Consider the following 23,053-nt stretch of genomic DNA (forward strand, 5'->3'; position numbering starts at 1 on the left):
AAATTTCGTGCCTTTACATATGCTACACAGTCAATTCTGAACAGTAACATAAATGCATTAGTGCTTGGTTTGTTCACTTGTGATACCTGGGTGGTGATATATTGTCTAACTAACATTTAGCAGTGATCTTGGAATTAGTCATTGCACTGGGGAAAGCACAGTGTTGTGCACAGTGCTTATGACGAGGGAGCACTTTGGTTTGTCTTTTTAGCACATTGTGGCCTTCATTTCAGCATGAGCATTGCAAGGAGTAAGCATGCATATGCATTTGCTACCCCACACAACTTGGCTCGTCACCAAGTGAAGGCCATCTGCTCACTACTAAGCCATGTGAGACTTGAATATTGTGCAGCTTGCAGCCTCTGCCTTGCAAGTTACTTACCACCCCTGTGGCTGCAAGTGCATACATGATGTGAGAGCCGACCGTCGCAGGGTTATGTTTTTGGGAACCAAGGAAATGGCTTAAGTGCACACATAAAGGTGCCCATTGCCCTTCATGTACAAAAACAATGACCAGTTCCTTGGAGAGACTATGCTAAAGAATCCGAGAGGCTTGACTCGCTGCCTTGGCATAATGAGCTAAAGCTCATTACAGGCATTGAGACCCAATCTGGTCCTAAACTGTGCTTTGAAGCTGAAACTAACTGACATGCACACAAATGTCCTGAAGACCAAGAGAGTAAATGTAAGTTTGTAATGCACCTGCACTGCTCTCCTTGTCAGGTGCTGCTGGTATTTTGCCATGAACACATCTTTTATTGTAACTGCTGTAACTGCTACAATCCAGTTCCCTATGTCATGCGATTGTCACGTGAGGAAGATTAATGTCAGGAAATGCAACACAGCTGCGTGTTGCCAAAAGATGTCTTTTTGTTGACTTTGCTAGTTCGTATTGTCAAGAATTATATAATGGTACCAATTTTAACAATATATCGGTTATAATACTGAGAAGCTGCTGCACTGTCAACTTTTGTATGTTTTCCATGGTGAAATAACCCGCTTACTATAATGCCCCGATGCCGCATTATTGGTTATAATGATGAAGTCTGGCTGCTGGGTGTCCGAGAAGAAAGGTAGTGAAATGCGAAATCCTTGAAACGAGAAAAAGAAAACTAGGGCCGCTGCACAATGGGCCGCTGCTCCAGTAGCTGTTGCGCGCCCATAGCTCTAACGCTGCCCCACCTTCTGAAACACAAATGGACTGCGCCGCAAGCAGATTGCTCACATGTTACTCGAACAGCTTAATTGCTCACGTTCGTTTTTGTTGGTTGTGTCAAAGTCGTTCCTGGCCACGTGGTTTCTCAACTTCGCTTGACTCGCTGCCGAAATGGAAGATGGCTGATCTGTCCGCTGATCATCGGCAATGTACAACGTTTCCAGTGAAAGACGAATGTGCTTGCATCGGAGGTCGACGACGGCAGAGACGATGTGGTAGGGCAGGCTGCCTCAATGTTGTCGTCACAGGAGGCCCGGCATGATTCATTCCCTCTGGGACTTCGTTTTCATGAGGAACCTTCGATGCACTATGTGGAGCGCTTGGATGCCTTGGAGAAGGATGTCGGCAGGCTTCGCATAGAGCATGCATGGCTGACGGACATAAGCTTTTCTCGTGCAAGCCAGTGAGATGTACGTGGTGAGATGCTTGTGGTCATCTCTCCTCAGTGTTTCTTCTGGATTTTTCAAGCTGACAGGCTGCCATGGCAGCCTTCTTGCAATATTTAAAGGGCCCCTTTTGGGCCCACTAATGCGATGCCTCAGCAGTGCTCGCATATCGCTTGCCACCTGTGACACCTCTTCGCAGTTGTTGTGCCATTCTTTAATGCCGACAGCCGTGGCTTGTTACACACGATCAGAGCGCCCAGGAAGCAGTTAAACGAGTGAACACAATCAACAGCCGGGCGAAAGGAGGTGGTGGGGAGGGGCACTGGCCTCCCTGCCTATATAGTTTTCTCATATCAGCTCTGCCATCCCCCTATTTTGATTTTTTCGTGCAACCTGGTTATAACAATTATCGGTTATAATAATGGAATTTTCGTGGCGCTTGAATATTGTTATAAGTGGGTTCGTCTGTACTTTTAAAAGGTCATGCTTTATGCTTGTTACAGCAGAAACACATTAGAAAATTTGCATCTGTCTCGGGATAGCTCCTCAATTCTTGGCAGGCCTACAGCTATTAGCTGCCAAGTGAAGGGTTCTGCTGAGCCTAGCGTTACTATATTACACAGCCTATCTTTAATTTGCATTAAAGTGCTTAGGGGGGGGAAGGAGGGCTTTACTGCATTTAGTAGCCCGCCATGTGCACTGGGCAAATACCATTGCACATTCCACTTCACATTAAACAAGCACGAGTGGTCTCGTGTGGCTTGGTCTCCAAGACTATTGTGTGGGACCTCTCTCTGTTGTCGGCTGTGTGACAGGGCCCACTGTGTGCATACTTTGCCTGGCCGATGCAGAAGGCAGTGGAAAGAAGTCAAGTGCTGTGGAACAGTTGAGGAACTGATGCAGTAATCTAGTGGCGTTGGCTGAGCTGTTGTCGCGAAAACAACCAGCAGAGATTGACCATGTCGCTAGCATCTGCATTTACATCTGGTAAGGACAAATATGAGTTGTTCTTTTGGGCGTCAAATATGCATACAGGTCACTGGCATGGAGAAGTTTTAGGCACTAAAGCTCCAGCCATTGGTTTATATCTAGAAAGGAGTGTGCTTTATTCAGGTTACCTGGTAAAAATCTCACCAGAAATTGTACTTACTCAGTGTTTTGAATGTACTGGTTTTCAAGTACTGAGATTTATTGTAATTGCATTGTAGTTGGCTGCTTCATGTGTTCATTAAGATTTGCACGTACTGACATGAACAGCCGTAGCAACCAGTCTGATATTTCTTTTTCTTGTTTTTATTAGGAAATGGCTTGAAGGACACAGATGACCTTAATATTTATGCTGTTATTGTGAGTGAAGAAACTGGGATTCGGCTCAAGCGGTATACTTACAAAGACGAGTAAGTTTGTTGCAGTTGTTGCATTGCAAAATCTTTCGTGCTCAGGTTCATTTGTCTTACATTTGTTGCTTGAGCATTGTGTACTGTCACCTCTGAAGAGGGGCTTGCTTTATAAAACTACCCATCATGTGTACATACCCCAAATTTTAATTGTACTCTGCTTGCCGTTTAAGGAAAAGAAAAGTATTTTTGCAGTTTTGGCTTTCCATTCAAGTTTCTATTTTCCTCCTTTTCTCCTCTTTATTTCTTAAATAGTTATTGTTTGTTTTAGGGCCAATTTAATATAGCAGCTGTGATAGTTGCTTGTTTTTAAATGGCCTTAATGGCACGTTGTCTTACATTTAGTTCTGTGTGGCTACTGTTAGGGTCCATTCACACCGGCAACTTGGCACAGGTTGCACGACCAAGTTGTTTGCAGGTGGTCGGTGTAGTTAAAAAGCAACTGTTTTGGTCTGTCGCTTGCTGCATGGTTTTCGAGTTGCTCAACTGCAGTCGCAAAGTTACTGAACCAATCAGCAGCGCAAGGAGCAGGACATCTGCATATGCCGACGGATATTGTACGTGCTGATGGCAGTGTGCGCAGATGCAAACGGCACCATCGAGACAGTTCAGTTCCGCAACGGGCAATTCGTGCTGGTCGGTGTGAACATTGGTCGCTGCGAGTCACTGCTTGGTTTTCAGGCATGTTCGGTTGCGCAACCTGTCACTTGCCGGTGTACATGCGCCCTTAAGAGGAAGCTTTAACTCGGGGCTAACTCTTAATTTCCCTATTCAAATGTGTACATGTAAAACAAAGAAATGCTTTTACAAGAGGATCACTGGACTGAATTGAAAGAAATTTGTAGCATTTGAGAAAGAACGGTAAATTGTATTGAATCTGAGAAATACAATTTTTGTTTAGTGCCTAGAAATTTTTATATTAGTTCGGGGAACTTGAACCACGAAATGAACAAATCCGCAACTCTGCACCTAAAATAGGTATTGCAGTTCTGTAAGCTTCATCTGACAGAACCTGCCGTGGTTGCTTAGTGGGTATGGTGTTGGGCTGCTAAGCACGAGGTTGTGGGGTCAAATCCTGGCCACGGTGGCCGCATTTCGATGGGGGCGAAATGCAAAAACACACATGTACTTAGATTTAAGTGCACATTAAAGAACGCCAGGTGGTCTAAATTTCCGGAGTCCCCCACTACAGCGTGCCTCATAATCAGATCGTGGTTTTGGCACGTAAAACCCCATAATTTAAAATTTTTTTTCATCTGACAGAGCATCTAAAGTGGACAAATTTGATCACTGAATTTACAGGTTACTTGAAGTTGTTACAATCTTTAAAAGGTTGTTTTAAAAGTCTTGCTCACATATTAGTGGTTTATTTCAGAGTAGTGCAGAATAAATCAATTTTGTCCGCTTCGGATGTCCTGACGGGCAGTTTTCAGAATTGTAATAGCATTATTTATTTCAGTGTTTCAGAGCTGGAAACTTGGTACTTGAGCGTTTCTTTTCTTTTTTCCATTTTGCAATTTTCAACAATTTTTGTTGAAGGTGTCATGGCCTAAATAAAAAATCTGCTTCCTAGATTCACTAGAGTCACTAGATTCGTACCTTTTCTATTAAATGCAACGGACCTAATCAAAATCAGTGCTGTGGTTGCTGAGAAAAATGATTTCCCTGTTCATGTGTATTTAGGTAGGAACTCCCGAGCTAGAGTTTCCTCTGTCAGTCACTGCCGTGCATTGGTGATGGCAGGGGAGAAATGTGTAGTAATAATAGATTTATTATTGTGTCATTTTTTTGTCTGTTTCGCAAGATGCCTGCCTTTTATACAGTCGAACCTCGATATATCGGAACAGTGGGGTGAATTCGAAGTAGTTTGATATAGCCAGAATTCGATATATGCAAAAAACTTGTAAAAAACTTGTGCAAATCAGTCAAAGAACCAAGGGCACGATTGGGGATCGTTGTTTGGAGCGCACGTTTGGCTGCGCCACGCGCAACCGGGCTAGGCTGTGCCGACTTCGTCAGCCGGGAGCGCACAGTTGATTGCATCACACGCAAGTAGTGTAGGCTGCGCCGACATCATCGGCTCGCGACGGAGCGGTTGCGCAGTGGTATCGTGCTGCTTTCAAGCGTGCGTTCAGTGAACAAGGTCGGCAGTATCGTGACTGGTAACGGGGAAGTGGCAGGGCGTTCTTTATCCTCTTGGCAGCTCTCGGCCAGCAGCATGCATTGGTGCTGTCATCTGACGAGAGCCGACCTTGTTCACCGAACGCACGCTTGAGAGCAGCATGATACCACTGCGCAACCGCTCCCATCACGTGGCTTTTTTTTTCCATATTTAGCGGGCTTTTTTGCACCCCGGAAAAAAGGACTATGTGAGACGTATTGTAGGGAAATAACTCTATTGGTTGTTTCAGAAGGTGCTCTACAAATCTGCTCTAAAAATCTGCATATCATACTTGGGGTCCTCAGCCAGTAATTAAAAAGTTGGGTAATGAAATTTAATTAATTAGTGAGTTACGGGGAAAACAAAAAATACCTGAGTTACTATAGGCTAGTGCGAATAGTATGCGTTCGGTTCAATTTAGTTGCGATGTGCCTTTCATTTTTAAAATCATGGCTCACGTTACGTGGGACACCTTGTATATACATATATATACATATTTTTTTCCCTTGCAGTTATGAGGTGAAGCTATACCCTGAAAGCTTCCAGAGCATATTCAGCTACCTGCTGCCCTTCCTAGCAATTGTTGGGGTCTGCATTATTGGACTCCTAGGCTTTGTGGTAGGTGGTGTGAGGTATCTTTCTCTTTCTAGTTGCTAAGGAAGTGTTAGTATGCACTGATGCACTAATTCAACACGTCCTAGCAGTTCATACCAGTAGTGTGAAAGATCTGCCCTACTTGTCAAAGCCACAGCCCCTTTGTCTTAAGTCTGTTAAACAACCCCAATCTCGCTTCAGGTTGTGCAGTTATGTTTGGGCATTCTAGCATTTAATGAAGGATACAGATTCCATTTCTTGCCACTTGTTCAAACAGTTGCGTTGTGCCATTGCTGATTTTTACATTAAAGTCGTGCTAGTTCTCTTTTGACGTGAACAGTGAGCCACCAGAATATGTAGGGTGAAAAAAATATTTTTCTTACTCATTCCATCCGTGCAGTAGCTGGCTAAATTGGCTACCCTACAATAATTTGAGGAAAATTGGTGTTCTTGTCCGCTGTTTTCAAAATTGTTTTATGCATAATATTATCACAGGTGATAAAATTACAATTAAATGTACAGCATAGACCGGCTATAATGCAAGTTGACAAGAGTCTTGAATTTCTGCAACCATAAACGCTACTGCACTATAACCAAAACAGCATTTTCCAAGGCATGTATGTGCTAAACATGTGCACCAAGCAGCCGCATATGTCCGAGAATCTTGGCGTATGACCAGAATGTGCCCTCACTTTTGTTAGAGAGGTGGTTTCTCCATTTTCCAAGTACCATACTGCCACTGTGAAGCATTTCATTGACTGCAACAAACCACAACTTTGGCTGCCGACTCCCAACGAGGTAGCACTGATTAGGCCTAGCCCGCAGTGGTGTTGGGTGACATACCATCACGGAAAGCTCACCCTTGATATATGTTTGTATTCGTAGAAGAATACATGTTCATCTGGCATGAGATCATGCACACAGACTGCACTAACGGCAGCACACATGAATCTCAGACTGACTTACTTAAAAAAAAAACGTACAGCACTTTTTTTACAGTGACCGTAAAGTGACAAAAAAAATATTTTCCGTAGTTAAGCATGCATTGTTCAGTCATGAATAAGATGGGCTTCCACGAATACTTTTAATCGCAGCAAAAAAGTACACACACTGAAATATATATATTCTGATTTGGCACACGGGTAGTAGTCCACATCGAAGTAATTGCCGCTTGATTCACTTTCAGCAGAGAAACCGGCACACACTGTGTGTGTGTAATTGAACCATGTATGTGTGCGTATGCAACCAAAGTTGGTGGTTGTGTGCTGTAAGAGTTTGAAGACAATCCCACCGCAGGCAACCAGTTTTAAGGTTTAGACGTAGTTGAAGGGAGCGACTTCCCATCGCTGGTTACCAGTTGTATGGGTCGTAGTCGCCAGTTCTCCTCTCTCTCTGCCCCGTTTCCCTCTTTTCCTAAAATGTTCTAACCCAATTTCAATGTCCTCCTCACTGGCCTGTTCGAAAATCAGCTGCAATAATACCGATTTTAGCATTTCCTTGCATACCTCCAGGCCCAGTTCCTCACCAACAGTCAACAGTTCTTCTCTCAGCAGTGTCGTTAACTCCATGATTGCTGCTTTGCTGCCTCGGTCCTGCTCGCTTAAACATGCCTAGGTAAACACAACCTATCTAACAATCAACAATGCAGCTTCCCTACTGTTCTAAACAGAACAACCACAAAATGAAGTCTAGAGAGTCGAAGCAAGAACCAAGCACTCACCGCAGACAGAGCACCATGTCTGAAAGTCCATCCCACCACTGCCACCAGTTATAAGAGCTTGAGAACAATCCCACCGCTGCCACCACTTGTAAGAGTTGGGGTCTAAAGCCCCTTAACCTTCGTAAAGTAGTGACACTCTCCTCCTCCGCCTTCACTCCTCCTCGTTTCTTCTCGCTTTCACGCTCCCTTCTCGACTGTGGCGCCACCTACACTGCTCGAGCGTAGCAACAGTGCCAACATGCGCGCCTCGCCACTCCGTAGATGCTTCTCGAGCGAAAATGGCGCTGATGCACGGTGTGAGGGCCCACGTGATGCTATTAGGCCATGTCAGGATTGGGGGCTCAATCCCATCGCTCGTAACCCGTTGTCAAGATTGGAGTCCGGCATGAATTTGAAGGTAGCTGGCCCATGCCGTCCTCCAACTTATCCACGCTGAGGACGTTGATGAAGGGAAGGACTGCTTCTCATCGAGAACGGGGAATATGGGTTTATTTACAGTATTTACATGCAGTTCATCAGTCTAGCATGACTGCGAGAGAAAGTACGTCAGTCTAACATGACTGCTTCAAGAGAGTACATCAGTCTAACACGACTGCTTGAGAGAGTGTGTCGAGCAGCCGCACAACAGCGGTTTATGAACGCTCAGTCCTCCCCCGATACCCAAGGGACGGAAACGGCCACCTCTTTGCTCGAGGGCTTACACACACACACGCACACACACACACACATACACACAGGTTCACGGTCCGGAACCGAAGTCACACGGACTTCGTAGAACTCGGCGCTGACCCCCACAGCGCGGCCGCGTGCTCATTGTCTCACGTCTTAGACGGCGCGTGGGAAGAGGCCTTGGTCGACGTTCCCGTGGCACTCCCCCGCTCGCGGCCGACCCGGTTGGCGGTGTCGTGTTGCGGCACAAAGCCTACTTCGTCAAACTCATTCAGTCACAACGGCGACGAGGCTAAAGTGTAATGCCAAGGAAAGTTGCCGCCCCTGTCGCAAGTGGTTGGCAAAACTTGCACTTCAGCTGGCCGTTCTTAACAGCCAATAGCAACGCGGCGTTGGCCTCGGCCAGAGTGTGCGAGGAGGAGGCGGCATTCTTCAAAGCCTGGCAGTACTTTACGAAGTTTAAGGGGCTTTATTGGGGTCAGGCATGAAATAAATGGTAGCTGGCCCATGCCGTCGTCCGACTAATCCATGCTGAGGACGTTGTTGAAGAGAGGGACTTCTTCTCATCGAGAATGAGGAATATGGGATTTATTTAGAATATCTACATGAAGGTTGGAGAATGTTACAGTTCATCTGTCTAGCATGACTGAAAGAGAATGCACACAGCACACTAGCACCCCACTAGCAGCCGAAAAACTGCTGCTTAAAAAGCCTTTCTCCTTCCTAGATCCCTAGGTGGGGGAAAACTGCCGTTCAACCTTCGTCCAGTGGTAGCGTCCAACGTCGTTAGAGGCGTAGTCGACCTGCCTTTGAGGGGAGGGCTCACACACTCACATACAGTAAAACCTCGTTAAACCGTACCCGCTTAAACAGTAGTTTCGTTTTAAAAGTAGTAAAGTCAAATCCCCGACTCAGCGGCCATTGAACATAATGTGTTTCGTATCCGCATAAACCGTACCAGCTTACTGCGTACACATCGGTTAAAACGTAGCGTTCGAACTTTTCGTCGCGCAAACACGGCGCTGCGCCGTCTCCATCGGGCGGCCCAGCAGAACAACACGCCTCAGAGATCGGAACAACGGCCTCCAAGCGCCCTGTGCGTTTGTGTGTGAAGCCACATCAACATCAACATCATTTCGACGCGGTGCCAGAGAGCGTTATGGCGTCGTGCAAGCGAGGACTCGCGTCGTTCCGAAGCTTGGATAAAAAAAGACGCCGGGTGCTCAGCATAGAAGAAAAATTAGACATCGTCCGTGCTATCGAACTTGACACGAAGAAGTCGGCGCTGACACGCAACAGGGATCTGCTGCTGACTACAGTGTGTGGCATTTGGAATGCGAAGAAGTTGCTCGGCAGCGCTGCTGCGACCGCGAAGATATGTCGGCTACGAGGTTCGACTTTTCGCCATCGTTGCCTCTGTTGTTGCCGAAGTGTCGACTAGCGACAGTGACGAGGACGACACGGAAAGCGATAGCACGGGCGATTCAGGCCCGACAGTGGCATAAGCTGCGCGTTGCGTCAGCCTCATGAATGCAATCGTCGCGACGACCATAGGGGCACGATAACGTAACTCTATTCCAAATAAAAATTATTCCAAACTCCGGCACCCGTAATGAAAAAGGCGCCCCCGGGACTTCTGCAGCACTACTGCGCACGTGCACGGTGAATACGTAACGCCAGCGAGGAATCTGCCATGCGAGTGTTTGCCGAGAAGAGGGGGCTGGCCGAAAAGCTGGCACGCAGCTTCAGTAAGTTTGAGGCCGCTGTCGTTGTGCTTGGCCGCTGCGGCATCAAACGAAAATAACGCTTTTGTCGCGCGAAGTGAATAAATACTGCATGTTTTTTCCCCTTTTATCGCACTCTCTCTGAGTTCCGTTTTCGACAGGTAAGGGGGCGATCTCACGCTATTCGGTTAAACAGTACTACCGTTTAGTACGTACCTTTCCCGAGCTCCGGCCAACTACGGTTTAACGAGGTTTCACTGTACACACTTTGGATTCCCAGAATCCACCGAGTTGAGCGGGTCTTTGTAGCCAGGTTGTCACGCTTGACCCCAGTGGGCGCCTCTTGATTCCAAAGCTGATTTCTCAGGTAGCCACCATGACTGTCAGCAGACTGTGACAAATTCTGGGGCCTGTGAAAACGCACAGCAAAAAAACCCTTTTGCAGCAGCTCTCTTGCTGCAAGTAGGCCATGAAGGTGACAGCGAATCAACTAACAATACTTGGTTTGCCGAACGTCGCTAGACTTGCTGGCACTGGTGGCTCTTTGAAGGAGGCGCAAGGTTGATTAACTTTGCTGTGGTCTCCAATTCTCCGAAAGAGGTGCATGGTCGGTTAACTTTGCTGGCATCGCCAGTTCTCTGAAGCGACTTGTCGCAGTGGGCCGGGAAGGCTTCGAAGGTCGCTTCTCCGAAGGACGCCACCCCCGCAGGCTGATTGTAACAGTGCCCATTATAAAAACCAAATGAGTCAGAAACTTGCAGTAATCCTTCTTTCTATTGTCAACAAGGGGCAAATTAGCTTTTGGGATCCAAGTCACGAGAAAAAAGCACAGGCATTGCAGCATCCGCGCCCGCCTATGAACAGGTGTTATCGCACCCCTGTGAGCAACAAACTGGCAAGCATCCAGCAGTGACCCTTTGAGAGCTTAGAAACCAGATAGGCATCAGTTTTTAGGAGTGCACTGAATGGAAACGGCTGGCAAAATGAAACTAAAACTAACTCTGCGTGCCCTCGCATGCGCGGATGTGCGAGCAGTTGCTGAAACGCCAGCGTAAAGAAGCCGTGGAATGAAAACCAAGAGACTACGGAGTAAATAATAAATTACTTGTATCCACACAGTGTGGCAGCACTTGCTGGAGTTAGAAAACTGTCGCGTTTTTCAAACATACAGACGGCCCCGTAAATATGCATAGACCATTTGGGACTTGTTTGCGACGCTGTCTATTTGCTCCATTGACCGTCAAAGGGTTAACCAAAGCAAGCTCCAAAACATATAAATGTTGCCGTGCTCAGTGACAGACTGGTGATGGTGTTTACGGCTGTACCCTCTGTAACCAGGTCCCAAAATTCGAGCGACTATGCCATAGATGTAAAAATATACTGCAGAGAATTTAAAAACGGCAAGACTAATTTTCGGTTTTGTCTGCCACAGCCTGCACTGCTGCCAATAACTGTGGTGCGCCGCACTGTGTTGCCACCAATCCTCCAAGCTAATTCTTTACTTGTCCCCATTGTGTTTGAAGTCTTCAGCAGGAGCCAAGAACAATGTGCAGGTCTACGGGGACATGCTGTGGCATTGAAGAATAACATGTTCTGTGGTCTTCTCTAGCGCCACACAGAGGGCACATCTCGCCTGCTGGCTGTTTGTGAAGCACACTCTGCACTTTCGTGCTTGCTACTCCAGCTCTGGCCTCAGGCAGCAATCAATTATGTTTTACCATTGATCTCCCTTTTTTATTGCGGTCTTTTCTACCTGATAGAGCATCCTAGAGTACAGTTGCCGACCGATTTTCTGGACTCCAAAAATTCGGAAATGCTCGATTATTCGGTCTGCTTCGCGGCACCGCCATTCTCCCCATAGACCATAATGTATAACAATTGCCGAATGTTCGAACACCTTGCAACCTCTCGTCTGATTTTTCGGACGCTCCTTGAGCCAACTCGATCGAGAGCACCATGCACCGACTCTTGTTGCGTACTCCAGGGTAGCGTACCGTACTGCTGCCGAGAAGTAGCGGCGCCTGCCTATTGAAGCTCGACCGACATTACTTATTGGGTAGCGTGGCGTTGTCGGCGGGCTGCAGGCATCCGGTAGATCATGGCGACCAAGCAGGGGCGAGACGCTTTGCTAGTGCGAAACTTGCACTGTTTATTCAAAGGTAGTTGAAAGAAAATAAGAAAAGCATGAAATATGAAGTATCAAGTCTGAAGTCTCTCAAAAGTACATTTTGGAGCCCCTTAAATAGGCTCTCTACAAGTGTGGGCGGGATCTTGCTTCCGTCGATGACACGTGACAGGCACGGAGAGAGGGCCCCTCCTCCTGCCATACCGAGCACGGGAAGGAGAAGTCTATCCTCTTTTCGACGAATCCGGGGAGAAGGTCGGGTGAATGACCTCTCCGGCGCCGTGGGGTCCAGCCAAGAGAAGGTGAAGGGGATGAGGTAAGCACACACGATGCCACGACCATGAGAGGAGGGGAAGGGGATGAGGTCGCCCGTGGGCTCTGGCTCAGGGGGTAGGGTGAATGACCTCTCCGGCGCCGTGGGGTCCGGCCAAGAGAAGGTGACGGGGATGAGGTAAGCACACACGATGCCACGACCATGAGAGGAGGGGAAGGGGATGAGGTCGCTCGTGGGCTCCGGCTCAGGGGGTAGGGTGAATGACCTCTCCGGCGCTGTGGGGTCCGGCCAAGAGAAGGTGAAGGGGGTGAGGTCGCCCGTGGGCTCCGGCTCAGGGGGGTAGGGTGAATGACCTGTCACCACGTGGTGTCAGACGCCAACCCTAACACCCTGACCGGTGCATGGTTCGATTTGCTGAACGCCATTTTTGTTTTGAACGGAGCCTCCTTGCTGCCCCACGAAATGGCGCTACTGCAAATCCCCGCTCATCATCATCGTTTCTGCCTGGTTCGATAGAGTGGCTCTACAGCAGTTCCGGTTTCAGCTTAGTAAGCCATGTCAAGACAATCCAGCAGCTGATTTTTTTCTTCGTGCACAATGCCTCCTTTAAATAAAGGAGGTGTTGTCGTGCACGACGCTGCGAGTAGGCCACGCTTTTCGTTTGTGCGACTGGTGCCGGCATGACGACGTGGTGATGTTTGCTTTGTGTGCTGTGTCGAGGGTCCGGTGATCGAATGCGGCATACAGAAACATTGTGTCAAGTGTCTAATGGCGCCGACAGTGCCCGCGCAGACTGCGCTGGGGAATGCCAGCAAGCGGGTGCCGGGAGGCCTAAGATTTGTCGCCTTCCGATGAGCTCCCTACTGACGCGGAAAATGTTCTGCCAAGACCTGCGCAGTGGTTGCATTGTGATTCCGGACACCGTCTCATTTGACAGTTTCACAGGTGCTGACACTGCTGTACTGACATGCGCAGAACTCGCTAACAGCGAGATAATTCGTCAGGTTTCTGCTGCACCGCCGGACGATGACTCTTGAGTCGGAGGATGATGCACCATGTGCTGCGCTGCCGTCGCATGCGGAGCGTGTCAAGCAGTGACTGTGCTTTCAGCCGCCTATAGTGACCGTATGACCCTCTCGGAAATTCAGGCTTATCTGATTGCGCGTAAACGGAACAGCGAGCAGCGGTGCATTCACGATTTCTTCAAGCCTACTGCCGAGCCCGAATAAGTGTGTGGAAGTAAAGGATGTCATTTTTTTTTAATCTGGTTTTTCGGACACCTGTTTATTTTGACATTTCCGCAGTCCCTGTGAGGTCCGAATAAACGGTCGGTGACTGTACTTACCTTCACCACCCTTTTCCATTTAACCATCTCAATGCGTTGCATCTGGGTGTAGATTTGCTTCATCTGATATACTTTTGCGGATAGTGCCAATGGTTATTAGCAAGCATCACGGATGATACGACTGGCCATGCACTTTCATGTTTCTAGTACCAGATCACATTTTTGCAGTTCTAAGATGCTTCAAACTTGCTATCCAACCAAAGCAAGCCTTGTCTGAACTTACTTTGTGGCTAGTGCTTCTGTGTGGCACATTATATAATTTTACGTTAGTTAGCCGGGAGTACAAAATTTGCATCATTGCTACTGATGGTTGAGAGCACAGGCTCGTGTACTCGCATTATCATCATCAGTGTTCCCGCAACACCCTTTCCCGAAGTCAACAAAAGTTTGGGCAGTGCTAATCTTCTGTTAGGAGTTTTATTCTTGAATGTATAAATGAGTATATTTTATTAATAAAGTATTGTGGTTGTGGCTTTGAGACACTATGGCTTAAAAATATGTTTTATATGTGGGAAACGTTACCAGGTTCAGTTGTCACAGATAAACATAAATACCCCAGAAAGTGGACGGGAAAACGGTGTCGCAGTAGCTCAGTTGGTAAGAGCATTGCAAGCGTAATGTGATGACGTGGGTTTGTGCCCCACCTGCAGCCAGTTATTTTTTCACCCACTTTAATTTTCATTAGTTTATCATTTGTTTAATTCAACAAATAAGCACATGTAATTTCACCTATTATGTCCTTGGTGTCTTCGTTTGTTGACTTCTTATGAGTTGGCCTAAGGGTAATTTGTGTAGAATGGGGCCTACGGGCATCTGCACACCCTAACTCCTGCATACGAAATTGAATACTGCTGTGTGCTTTGCGAGTTATCCATTTGTGCAGTGTCGCAACTGTATGGTAGTGTTGTGGTGGGTTGCCGCAGTTGGTGCGCTGTATTCGTGACTGGCGCAAGAAGAGGAAGTCCCGCCTGTCCCGCAAGTTTCTCAGGCAGCTGCCCACCACCAAGTACAAGAAGGGAGACATATACGAGACGTGCGCCATCTGCCTTGAGGATTACGTTGAAGGAGACAAGCTGCGCATTTTGCCTTGTTCACATGGTAAGTGCCCTCTTTTGTTTTCTGTGTCATTTCAATGGAGCAAAGAGGTACAGTAGGAAGGGCTCTGCTCTCTCTGGTGTCGCCTGATATAATGTGGTAAGTGCTGCAAGTCATCAGAACATTCTGCGTGCTTCCACCGTGCAGTATCATTGGTGCCAACACAAGGCACCTAGACTGATCTCGTAACAAGTTTTGCTAGGCCATGCAACTCATTGCCTCAGACTCTGGCCAGACTGGTCAAAGTCACCATAGAGTATCTTACAAAATAATATTACTAAAGGGAACTCTGACTCTGCAGCCATTCTGTTCCCTCGGGAATGATGGCTAGTACACTGAAACCTCGTTAAACCGTAGTTGGCCGGAGCTTGGAAAAAGTATGTACTAAACAGTAATACTGCGTAACCGAAATAGCATGAGATCACCCACTTACCTGTCGGAAACGGGACACGGAACTCAGAGAGATTGCAATGAAAGGGGGGGAAAAAAACATGCAGTATTTATTCACTTCGTGCGACAAAAGTGTCATTTTCGTTTGATGCCGCAGCGGCCAAGCACAACGACAGCGGCCTCAAACTTACTGAAGCCAACTTTTCAGCCAGCCCCCTCTTTTCGGCAAGCACTCGCATGGCAAATTCCTTGGCGTTATGTACAGTCGAACCCGACTATATCGAACCCGTTTACATCGAATTATTCCATATATCGAACAATTTTTGGACACGGTATAGTTACAATGAGTATATATAGCAAAAATTACGCTTACATCGAACAAAACTAGTAGCGACTCCCGATATATCAAACGTCAAGCGGCGGAAAGTGCCCCCGGAAGTTGGCTTTCCCTCGCGGTGACGGGAAAACCCGGCGGCGCGGCTCCATCCAACCGCTCTCCCTACGCGACCGCGCTACCTCGGAGCCGCCGACACCCCCCTACAAAAAATGATCCTGGCCCGCCCCCCCGCACCGCTTGCTCAGACAGCCAATCAGAGGCTCCTGTGCCCTCGTCGTGCAAGATGGCGAAAGTGCGAGTTGTCTCGCTGCTTATCTGATTCATTGTGTGCGCCTTCTCCCGCAGCGTTGCCGTGATGAAGCGGCAGAATTCGCCTTTCGTCGTGAAGCTCGAAATCATAAATAGGGTCGAACGCGGTGACAAGTCGGATGTCCCCGCAATGTACAAGATTCCGAGGTGCACTCTCGGCACGATCTTGAAGGGGGAAATTAGGGCTAAAGCGGCCTAACTCACGACCCGGTGCCCGTAGTGCCCGTGGCGTACGCGCGGCCGTGTACGAGTGGTTCATCCAAAATAGCTTCAGCCGTACCGACTTCCGCGTGCTCGGTGATGACTGTAAATTCTGATTAATGCGACGAAGCCATTGCCAGTGTTGCCGAAGTTTGGAGCGAGCTGTCAGAATTTCCGGAAGCTGTTGACGAATCAACGGTGGACGAGTTTGTGAGCGCAAATGGTGGTGTCGCGACCACGGGAGAGTCCGGAAACGAAGACTACATTGCCGACATCGTGCCGAGCACAAGTGAAAATGGGCACAACGAGGAAAGCAACGACTGTCTTTGGCCCACATCTTTCGAAGTGACTGGTGCGCTCGCACTAGTCCGGTGCTTCTGCGCGAATGCGGAATGTTGCGGCCTCAGCTGCTCCGACTCCTTAAACAAAGTGGAAAAGTGCGTGCCTCGCACGCAGCGAAACTGCCCAAGCAGAAGAAAATGCAGGACTATTTCATGCGAAACTAAGCTAGTTTCATCAATAAAGTGATTTTATAAATGGTATGTGCTTTTATGACATCCACTTATTTAGCAGGCTTATATCGAATTATGCTCTATATCGAACTGATAGGCGTTTTTTGGCGAGTTCGATATAGCCGGGTTCGACTGTATTCTCCGTGCACGTGCGCAGTAGTGCTGCAAGTCCCGGGGCGCCTTTTTCATTTCTGGGTGCTGTTCTCATCGCGACGATTGCATTCATGAGGCTGACGTAATGTGCAGCTTCTGCCGCTGTTGGGCCTAAATCGCCCGTGCTGTCACTTTCCGTGTTGTCCTCATCACTGTCGCTGGTCGACACTTCGGCAACAACAGAGGCAACGATGGCGAAAAGTTGAACCTCGTAGCCGACATCTCTTCGCGGTCGCAGCAGCGCTGCCGAGCAACTTCTTCGCACTCCAAATGCCACACGCCGTAGTCAACAGCAGATCCCAGTCGCGTCCCCGCAGGGGCGTCTGCGTCAGTAGGCTTTTGGTGTGTTGCGACACCACGTACCCGAGCACACGAGGGTTGGACCCTCCAGCACGTAGCCGTCCGCGGCTTTGCCGTGTCCGGGGAAAAGGGGATACTGGGGGTTGAGCCGATGCCGGGTGTTCGGACCGTTAAGGCCCCCCGGCGGAGGCAACACACCTCTTTGGCCTCGGCTTCACGTAGATGGCACCCCCGGACTAACCCATCCGGGGGAAATCAGTAGTTGCCTTTTCCTGTCCCCCTCTTCATTCTGCGTCTTTCTCTCTTCTGTTCAATCTTTCCTGTCTTCTCCTCTCTTCTATTTACTTTCGACTTTTCTGGCAGCAAGGGTTAACCTTTGTGTGGTTGGCCAACCTTGGGTACTCCAGATTGCGTTATAGTAGCACTGTACAACTGGCGAGGGCCGGTCTTTCTTGTAAGACTTGCTCCGTCCCCACGTTGCGCTCGGTGGTGGGCGGTTGGCACTGCAGCCGAACTCAAGACTCCTATATGGCTTCTAGCAAACCACTTTCCCTTGATCGCCCTCTAAAAAGGGGGCGCACCGATGCAACATTCCAATTCTGTTTGAAGAACAATCAAGAACACTTTCCTAAGTACCAAGTAATCCACAGTGAAGACAACAAGAGCATGCGTAAATTCTCCCCCTTCTTGGTGGCGAAATGCCTCGCAAACACTATAGGACCTGGCTACAAAGCCACAAAGATGTCCAATGGAGACCTGCTCCGTGAAATGAAGGATAATACTCAACATGATAAAATTAATGACTTGAAATGCATTGGCGATGTAGCAGTCACTGTGTCGGCACATCGAACCATGAACACGAGCCGTGGAGTAATTTCTGAAGATGACTTCTTGGACCTTAGTAATGAAGAGTTGCTTGAAGGTTTCCAGGACCAAAATGTGATCAAGGTAGAAAGAATCCTAATCCGCAGGAACAATGAACAACTTCCAATAAAGCACATGTGACTCATCTCCACATTGCGTGAACTGTGATGGAAGCCGTCCCGCTTACTCCAGGACGTGCCCTAAACGGAAAAAAGAAAAAGAGATCATTGCATTAAAAGTCAAAGAAAATATAACATTTCACGAAGCAAGGAAACGTCTTTCGTACTTAGATCACACCAGCTTTTCCGAGGTGGCGCGACAGGGGGCAGCGTCACAAATACCTCGGGAGTCTACCGCGGTCACTGATAGTGGTCCGGTAATCACTCCGCCTGCCCCTCTGGTGGCAGTAGCAGATGCTGCTCCATCAACATCGAAGGTGGGCCTGCAGACTTCGGTTCCGCAGGCTCCAAAGCTAAACCGAACTCCACGGCCTGGGACGCAACTCTCAGCGCCTAGTTCACGATCCTCCAGCGCCTCCGATAAGGTTATGGAGGTCTATCAAAAATCCCCAGCGTCATCGATGCCGAAAGATCAGCGCTCTCAGGAGCGCGCTAGGAGAGCGAAAATTCCTGTAACTGCTCAAAGAAAGGGACCGGTAACCTAAATGGTTACCGCCCTTATATACATATCCATCTATCTTTACCACGTGCTCTTGAACACAGACAACAAAAATCTTCCTCGATATGGCTACACAAATAATTCAGTGGAATGCCAGGGGCCTATTTCGCAATCTAGATGATGTCAAAGATCTACTAGAGGAATATCAGCCACGACTGTTTTGTGTTCAAGAAACACATTTAAAGTCGACGTACGAGAACTTCTTAAAACAATACACAGTTTTCCGTAAAGATAGAAATAATGGTAATTCTTCTTCAGGTGGTGTGGCAATCATAGCCCAAAAGTCAGTAGCATGCCAGCATGTATCACTCCAGAGTTCATTTAAAGCAGCGGCTGTTCGGGCAATATTGTTCAACCAACTTATAACTATTTGCTCCATATACATACTGCCTGATGAACGGTTTGACACAGCAGAATTTGAAAAGCTGACTGACCAGCTTCCCGAACCCTATATAGTAATTGGAGATTTCAATGCTCACAGTACATTCTGGGGTGACTCAAGATGTGATGCGAGAGGACGGGCAATAGAAAACTTCCTTCTTTCTTCTAGAGCCTGTCTATTTAACAAGGCAGAGCCAACCTTTTACAGTTCCACACACAACACGTATTCATGTATAGATTTAGCCATAGGGTCAGCATCACTTCTTCCATACCTGGAATGGAGAGTTATCAGTAATCCATATGGGTGCGATCATTTCCCAACACTCCTAGAAACAACAAAATTGCATGATGGGCCAGCTTACCCCAAAAAATGGAAACTTCATAGTGCAGACTGGTCAAAATTTAGAAACATAAGTAAACTGTCCCTGGAAGATGTGGAGCACCTAGGTGTAGAGGAACTGACCGCCTACATCACAGAACATATCCTCTGTTCTGCTAAAAACTGCATACCTCATTCCTGCACAGATAAAGGCAATCCGAAACCGTGGTGGAACAAAGACTGTGAGTCCGCAAAGAAACGTCAGAACAGAGCATGGAGTAGATTTTCACGCTGCCCAACTACAGAAAATCTCATAGAATTTAAGTGGTGCAAAGCAAATGGCCGCTGTATCCGCCGAATATCCAAAAGGGAAAGCTGGACCACGCTACGTATCATTAATAAATTCATACACAGATGTTAGCAAAGTATACAGCAGGGTACATAAACTAAAAGGACAACGTCCAAATCCTTTTCCTCTCATCCCTGGCTCTGGCGATACAATAGAAGATCAAGCAAACACTCTTGGTGAGCACTTTCAGAGGGTATCAAGCTCCGAAAATTATACTGAAAAGTTCTTACACCATAAAAAAATAGCTGAAAATGTTCCTCTGCGTCCAAAGAAGTCGTTATCAGAAGGATACAACAAACCACTAACATTAGATGAACTAAAGCTTGCCCTAGGCTCTTGTGGCAGCTCGGCTCCAGGCTCTGACATAATAACATATGAAATAATCAAGAATCTGCCTATTGAGACCCTAAACTGCATCTTAGGCCTATACAATAAGATTTTTACAACAGGTCATATACCTTCATCTTGGAAGGAGGCAAGAATCCTGCCAATACTGAAACACTGCAAAGACCCTACCTTAGTTAACAATTACAGACCAATTGCACTGACTAGCTGTTTACTTAAAGTATTTGAAAAAATGATTAACCGTCGTCTTGTGTTCTTTTTAGAATATAATAGTATCTTGGACCCTCACCAATCTGGCTACCGAAAAGCAAGGTCTATAACCGATAATCTTGTTCTCCTTGAGTCATATATACGTGATCCATTCGTACACAGCCAATACTGCCTATCTGTATTCTTTGATCTTGAGAAGGCATATGATACGGCCTGGCGACACTGTATTCTGCAAGACCTGTCGTCCTATGGAATTTGTGGTTATATGCTGAACATCTTGCAAAATTACCTATCTGAAAGGAAGTTCCGCATAAGAATTGGCAATGTACTATCGCGCACTTTTGTTCAAGAAAACGGCGTACCACAGGGAGGAGTGCTAAGTTGCACACTTTTCCTAATTAAAATTAACTCTCTCCGCTCTGCTATGCCACCCATGGGGTCTTATTCTGTCTATGTGGACGATATTCAATTCAGTTTTAAATCTTGCAATATGTCCATATGTGAACGCCAGATACAGTTAAGTGTTAATCGGCTTGCGAAATGGGCCGACGAAAACTGGTTCCAATTCAGTGCAGAGAAGACTACCTGTGTGCTGTTTTCCAGACGAAGAGGGATATGTCCTGACCCAGGCATTACGATGTATGGGAGAAGCCTGGTAATTAGAAAAGAAAAAAAATTTCTGGGCGTAATCTTTGATTGTAAGCTAACATTCATGCAGCATATAAAACAGTTGAAGCTGAAATGTCTTAAAACCATGAACCTTCTAAAGATTTTATCTCACCAGTTGTGGGGAACAGATAGGTATTGCCTCCTATCTCTTTTTAAAAGCCTTGTGTTGTCACGCATAGATTATGGATGTATTGTTTACCAGTCGGTTTCAAAGACAACACTTAAGCTACTTGAACCTGTCTATCACTTGGGTATCTGCCTAGCACTTGGTGCCTTTCGTACGAGCCCCGTCCAAAGTCTATATGCAGAATCGGATCAGTGGCCGCTGGATTATCAACGTACATATCTGGGAGTCACCTATGCAATAAGAACCTTGTCGCTAAAGAAACATCCATGCAAAGCACTCATAAGTGATCACTCCACAAATCAGTTGTATTTAAACAGGCCTTCACAAGCTCCGCCATTCCTGTTAGTTGTAAAACCTGTTGCGGAAAAACTCGGAGTTGTTTTCACTGATCTGCATGAAAGCGACTACGCTGAATCCATCCCACTTTGGGAGCAATGTACAGTTACCTGTGACTTGTCCTTTAGAGAACTTAACAAAAAGAGTTGCCAAAGTGCCCTCATCCAGCAACATTTCTTGGCCCTTGAAGACAAGTATAGATCGATGGCATTTTTCACTGATGCTTCGAAGTCTGCAACTTCGGTATCATGTGCAGCCCATGGCCCAGACTTCTCCAACACTAAAACCTTGCACACACATAGCAGCATTTTTACAGCCGAAGTGTACGGTATCCTGATCACTGTTGAGTACATAGTACAGCACAAGATACAAAAGTCCGTAATATACACAGATTCCCTAAGCGTTGTCATAGCCCTGTCCTGCTGCAAAGCAAGCCGAAACCCTGTAATCAACTAGCTCCTCAAACACATTCACGCAGCGTATAAACAAAACCTTGCTATTGTTGTATGCTAGGTGCCAGGCCACTCTGGGATCACAGGCAATGAAATGGCGGACAAAAATGCTGGACAAGCGGCTCATCGGGATACAATTGATGTAAGCTGGGTACCTGGTGTGGATATGAAACCTTTGGTATGAAAGGCGCTCCGTAATCATTGGCAAACTGAATGGGACAAGGAAGTTGAAAATAAGCTGCACCTGCTTAAACCGCAGTTAACCAAATCCTTTCCACTGAAGCTTAATAGACACACCGAAGTCACCCTGGCACGACTTAGAATAGGACACACTTATGGCACACACAAATACCTCTTGGCAGCAACAGACCCACCGACGTGCACATGCTGCAGTGAGAACCTAACCGTACTACATGTCCTCATTCAATGTCCTGAACTTCACCGACACCGATTGGCTCATTTTAGAGAACTCTACTCACATCATATACCTCCCCATCCCTGGATGTTCTTATCAGAGGACGCACTATTTAACTTTAAAAGAGTGCTTAATTATCTTGCAGAAGTTAACTTTCTCGACATCATCTCATACCATCCTAACCTTCAGATTGTGCCTTACCCGCCGTGGTTGCTCAGTGGCTATGGTGTTGGGCTGCTGAGCACGAGGTCGCGGGATCGAATCCCGGCCACGGCGGCCGCATTTCGATGGAGGCGAAATGCGAAAACACCCGTGTGCTTAGATTTAGGTGCACGTTAAAGAACCCCAGGTGGTCAAAATTTCCGGAGTCCTCCACTACGGCGTGCCTCATAATCAGAAAGTGGTTTTGGCACGTAAAACCCCAAATATTATTATTATTATTATTATTAGATTGTGCCTCACAGGTGAGGTACAATCTGATGCACAAAAGTATGTCTGAGCTCTTGCACTTCTTGTGTAGGCAAGGATTATACAGCAAGGGACTCGGGCAATCCACTATAATTTACTATGTGTGCCCATAACCAATGCATTTTAGGCTTTATATTTATCTTCATAGGTATTTTAGAATGCAGTCACTAGTATTTATAGATTTGTCTTACGTGTAGGCCTCTATACAGCCTCTAGGTCATAGCCCTAAACTCACAATTTTACTAAACCAAAACACATGTCATGGCGCTCTTTGGCCTTAGATGCCCTTGCGCCATTAAACTTCAATCATCATCATCATCAGATCCCAGTCGCATGCCAGCGCCGACTTCTTCGTGTCACGTTTGATAGCACGAACGATGTCTAATTTTTCTTCTATGCTGAGCACCCGGCGTCTTTTTTATCTGAGCTACGGCATGACGCGAATCCTCGCTTGCACGACGCCACAACACTCTGGCACGGCGCCGAAATGATGTTGATGTTGATGTGGCTTCACGTGCAAACGCACAGGGCG

At 47.1% G+C, this 23,053-nt stretch overlaps 1 protein-coding gene across 2 annotated transcripts in view; it reads left to right on the forward strand.

Moving 5' to 3' along the window:
* gzl (godzilla E3 ubiquitin protein ligase) overlaps positions 1-23,053 on the forward strand; it is a 54,965-nt gene that overhangs the window by 26,248 nt on the left and 5,664 nt on the right. The window contains exons 6-8 of one of the 2 annotated variants that reach the window (XM_075681208.1): positions 2,903-2,999; positions 5,673-5,778; positions 14,514-14,709. In XM_075681208.1, the coding sequence (XP_075537323.1) occupies positions 2,903-2,999; positions 5,673-5,778; positions 14,514-14,709 (399 nt within the window). The remainder of the gene's footprint in view (positions 1-2,902; positions 3,000-5,672; positions 5,779-14,513; positions 14,710-23,053) is intronic. The other variant, XM_075681209.1, reaches the window with a different exon arrangement.

Source organism: Dermacentor variabilis, chromosome 2, assembly GCF_050947875.1.
Source record: "Dermacentor variabilis isolate Ectoservices chromosome 2, ASM5094787v1, whole genome shotgun sequence".
NCBI lineage: Eukaryota > Metazoa > Arthropoda > Arachnida > Ixodida > Ixodidae > Dermacentor > Dermacentor variabilis.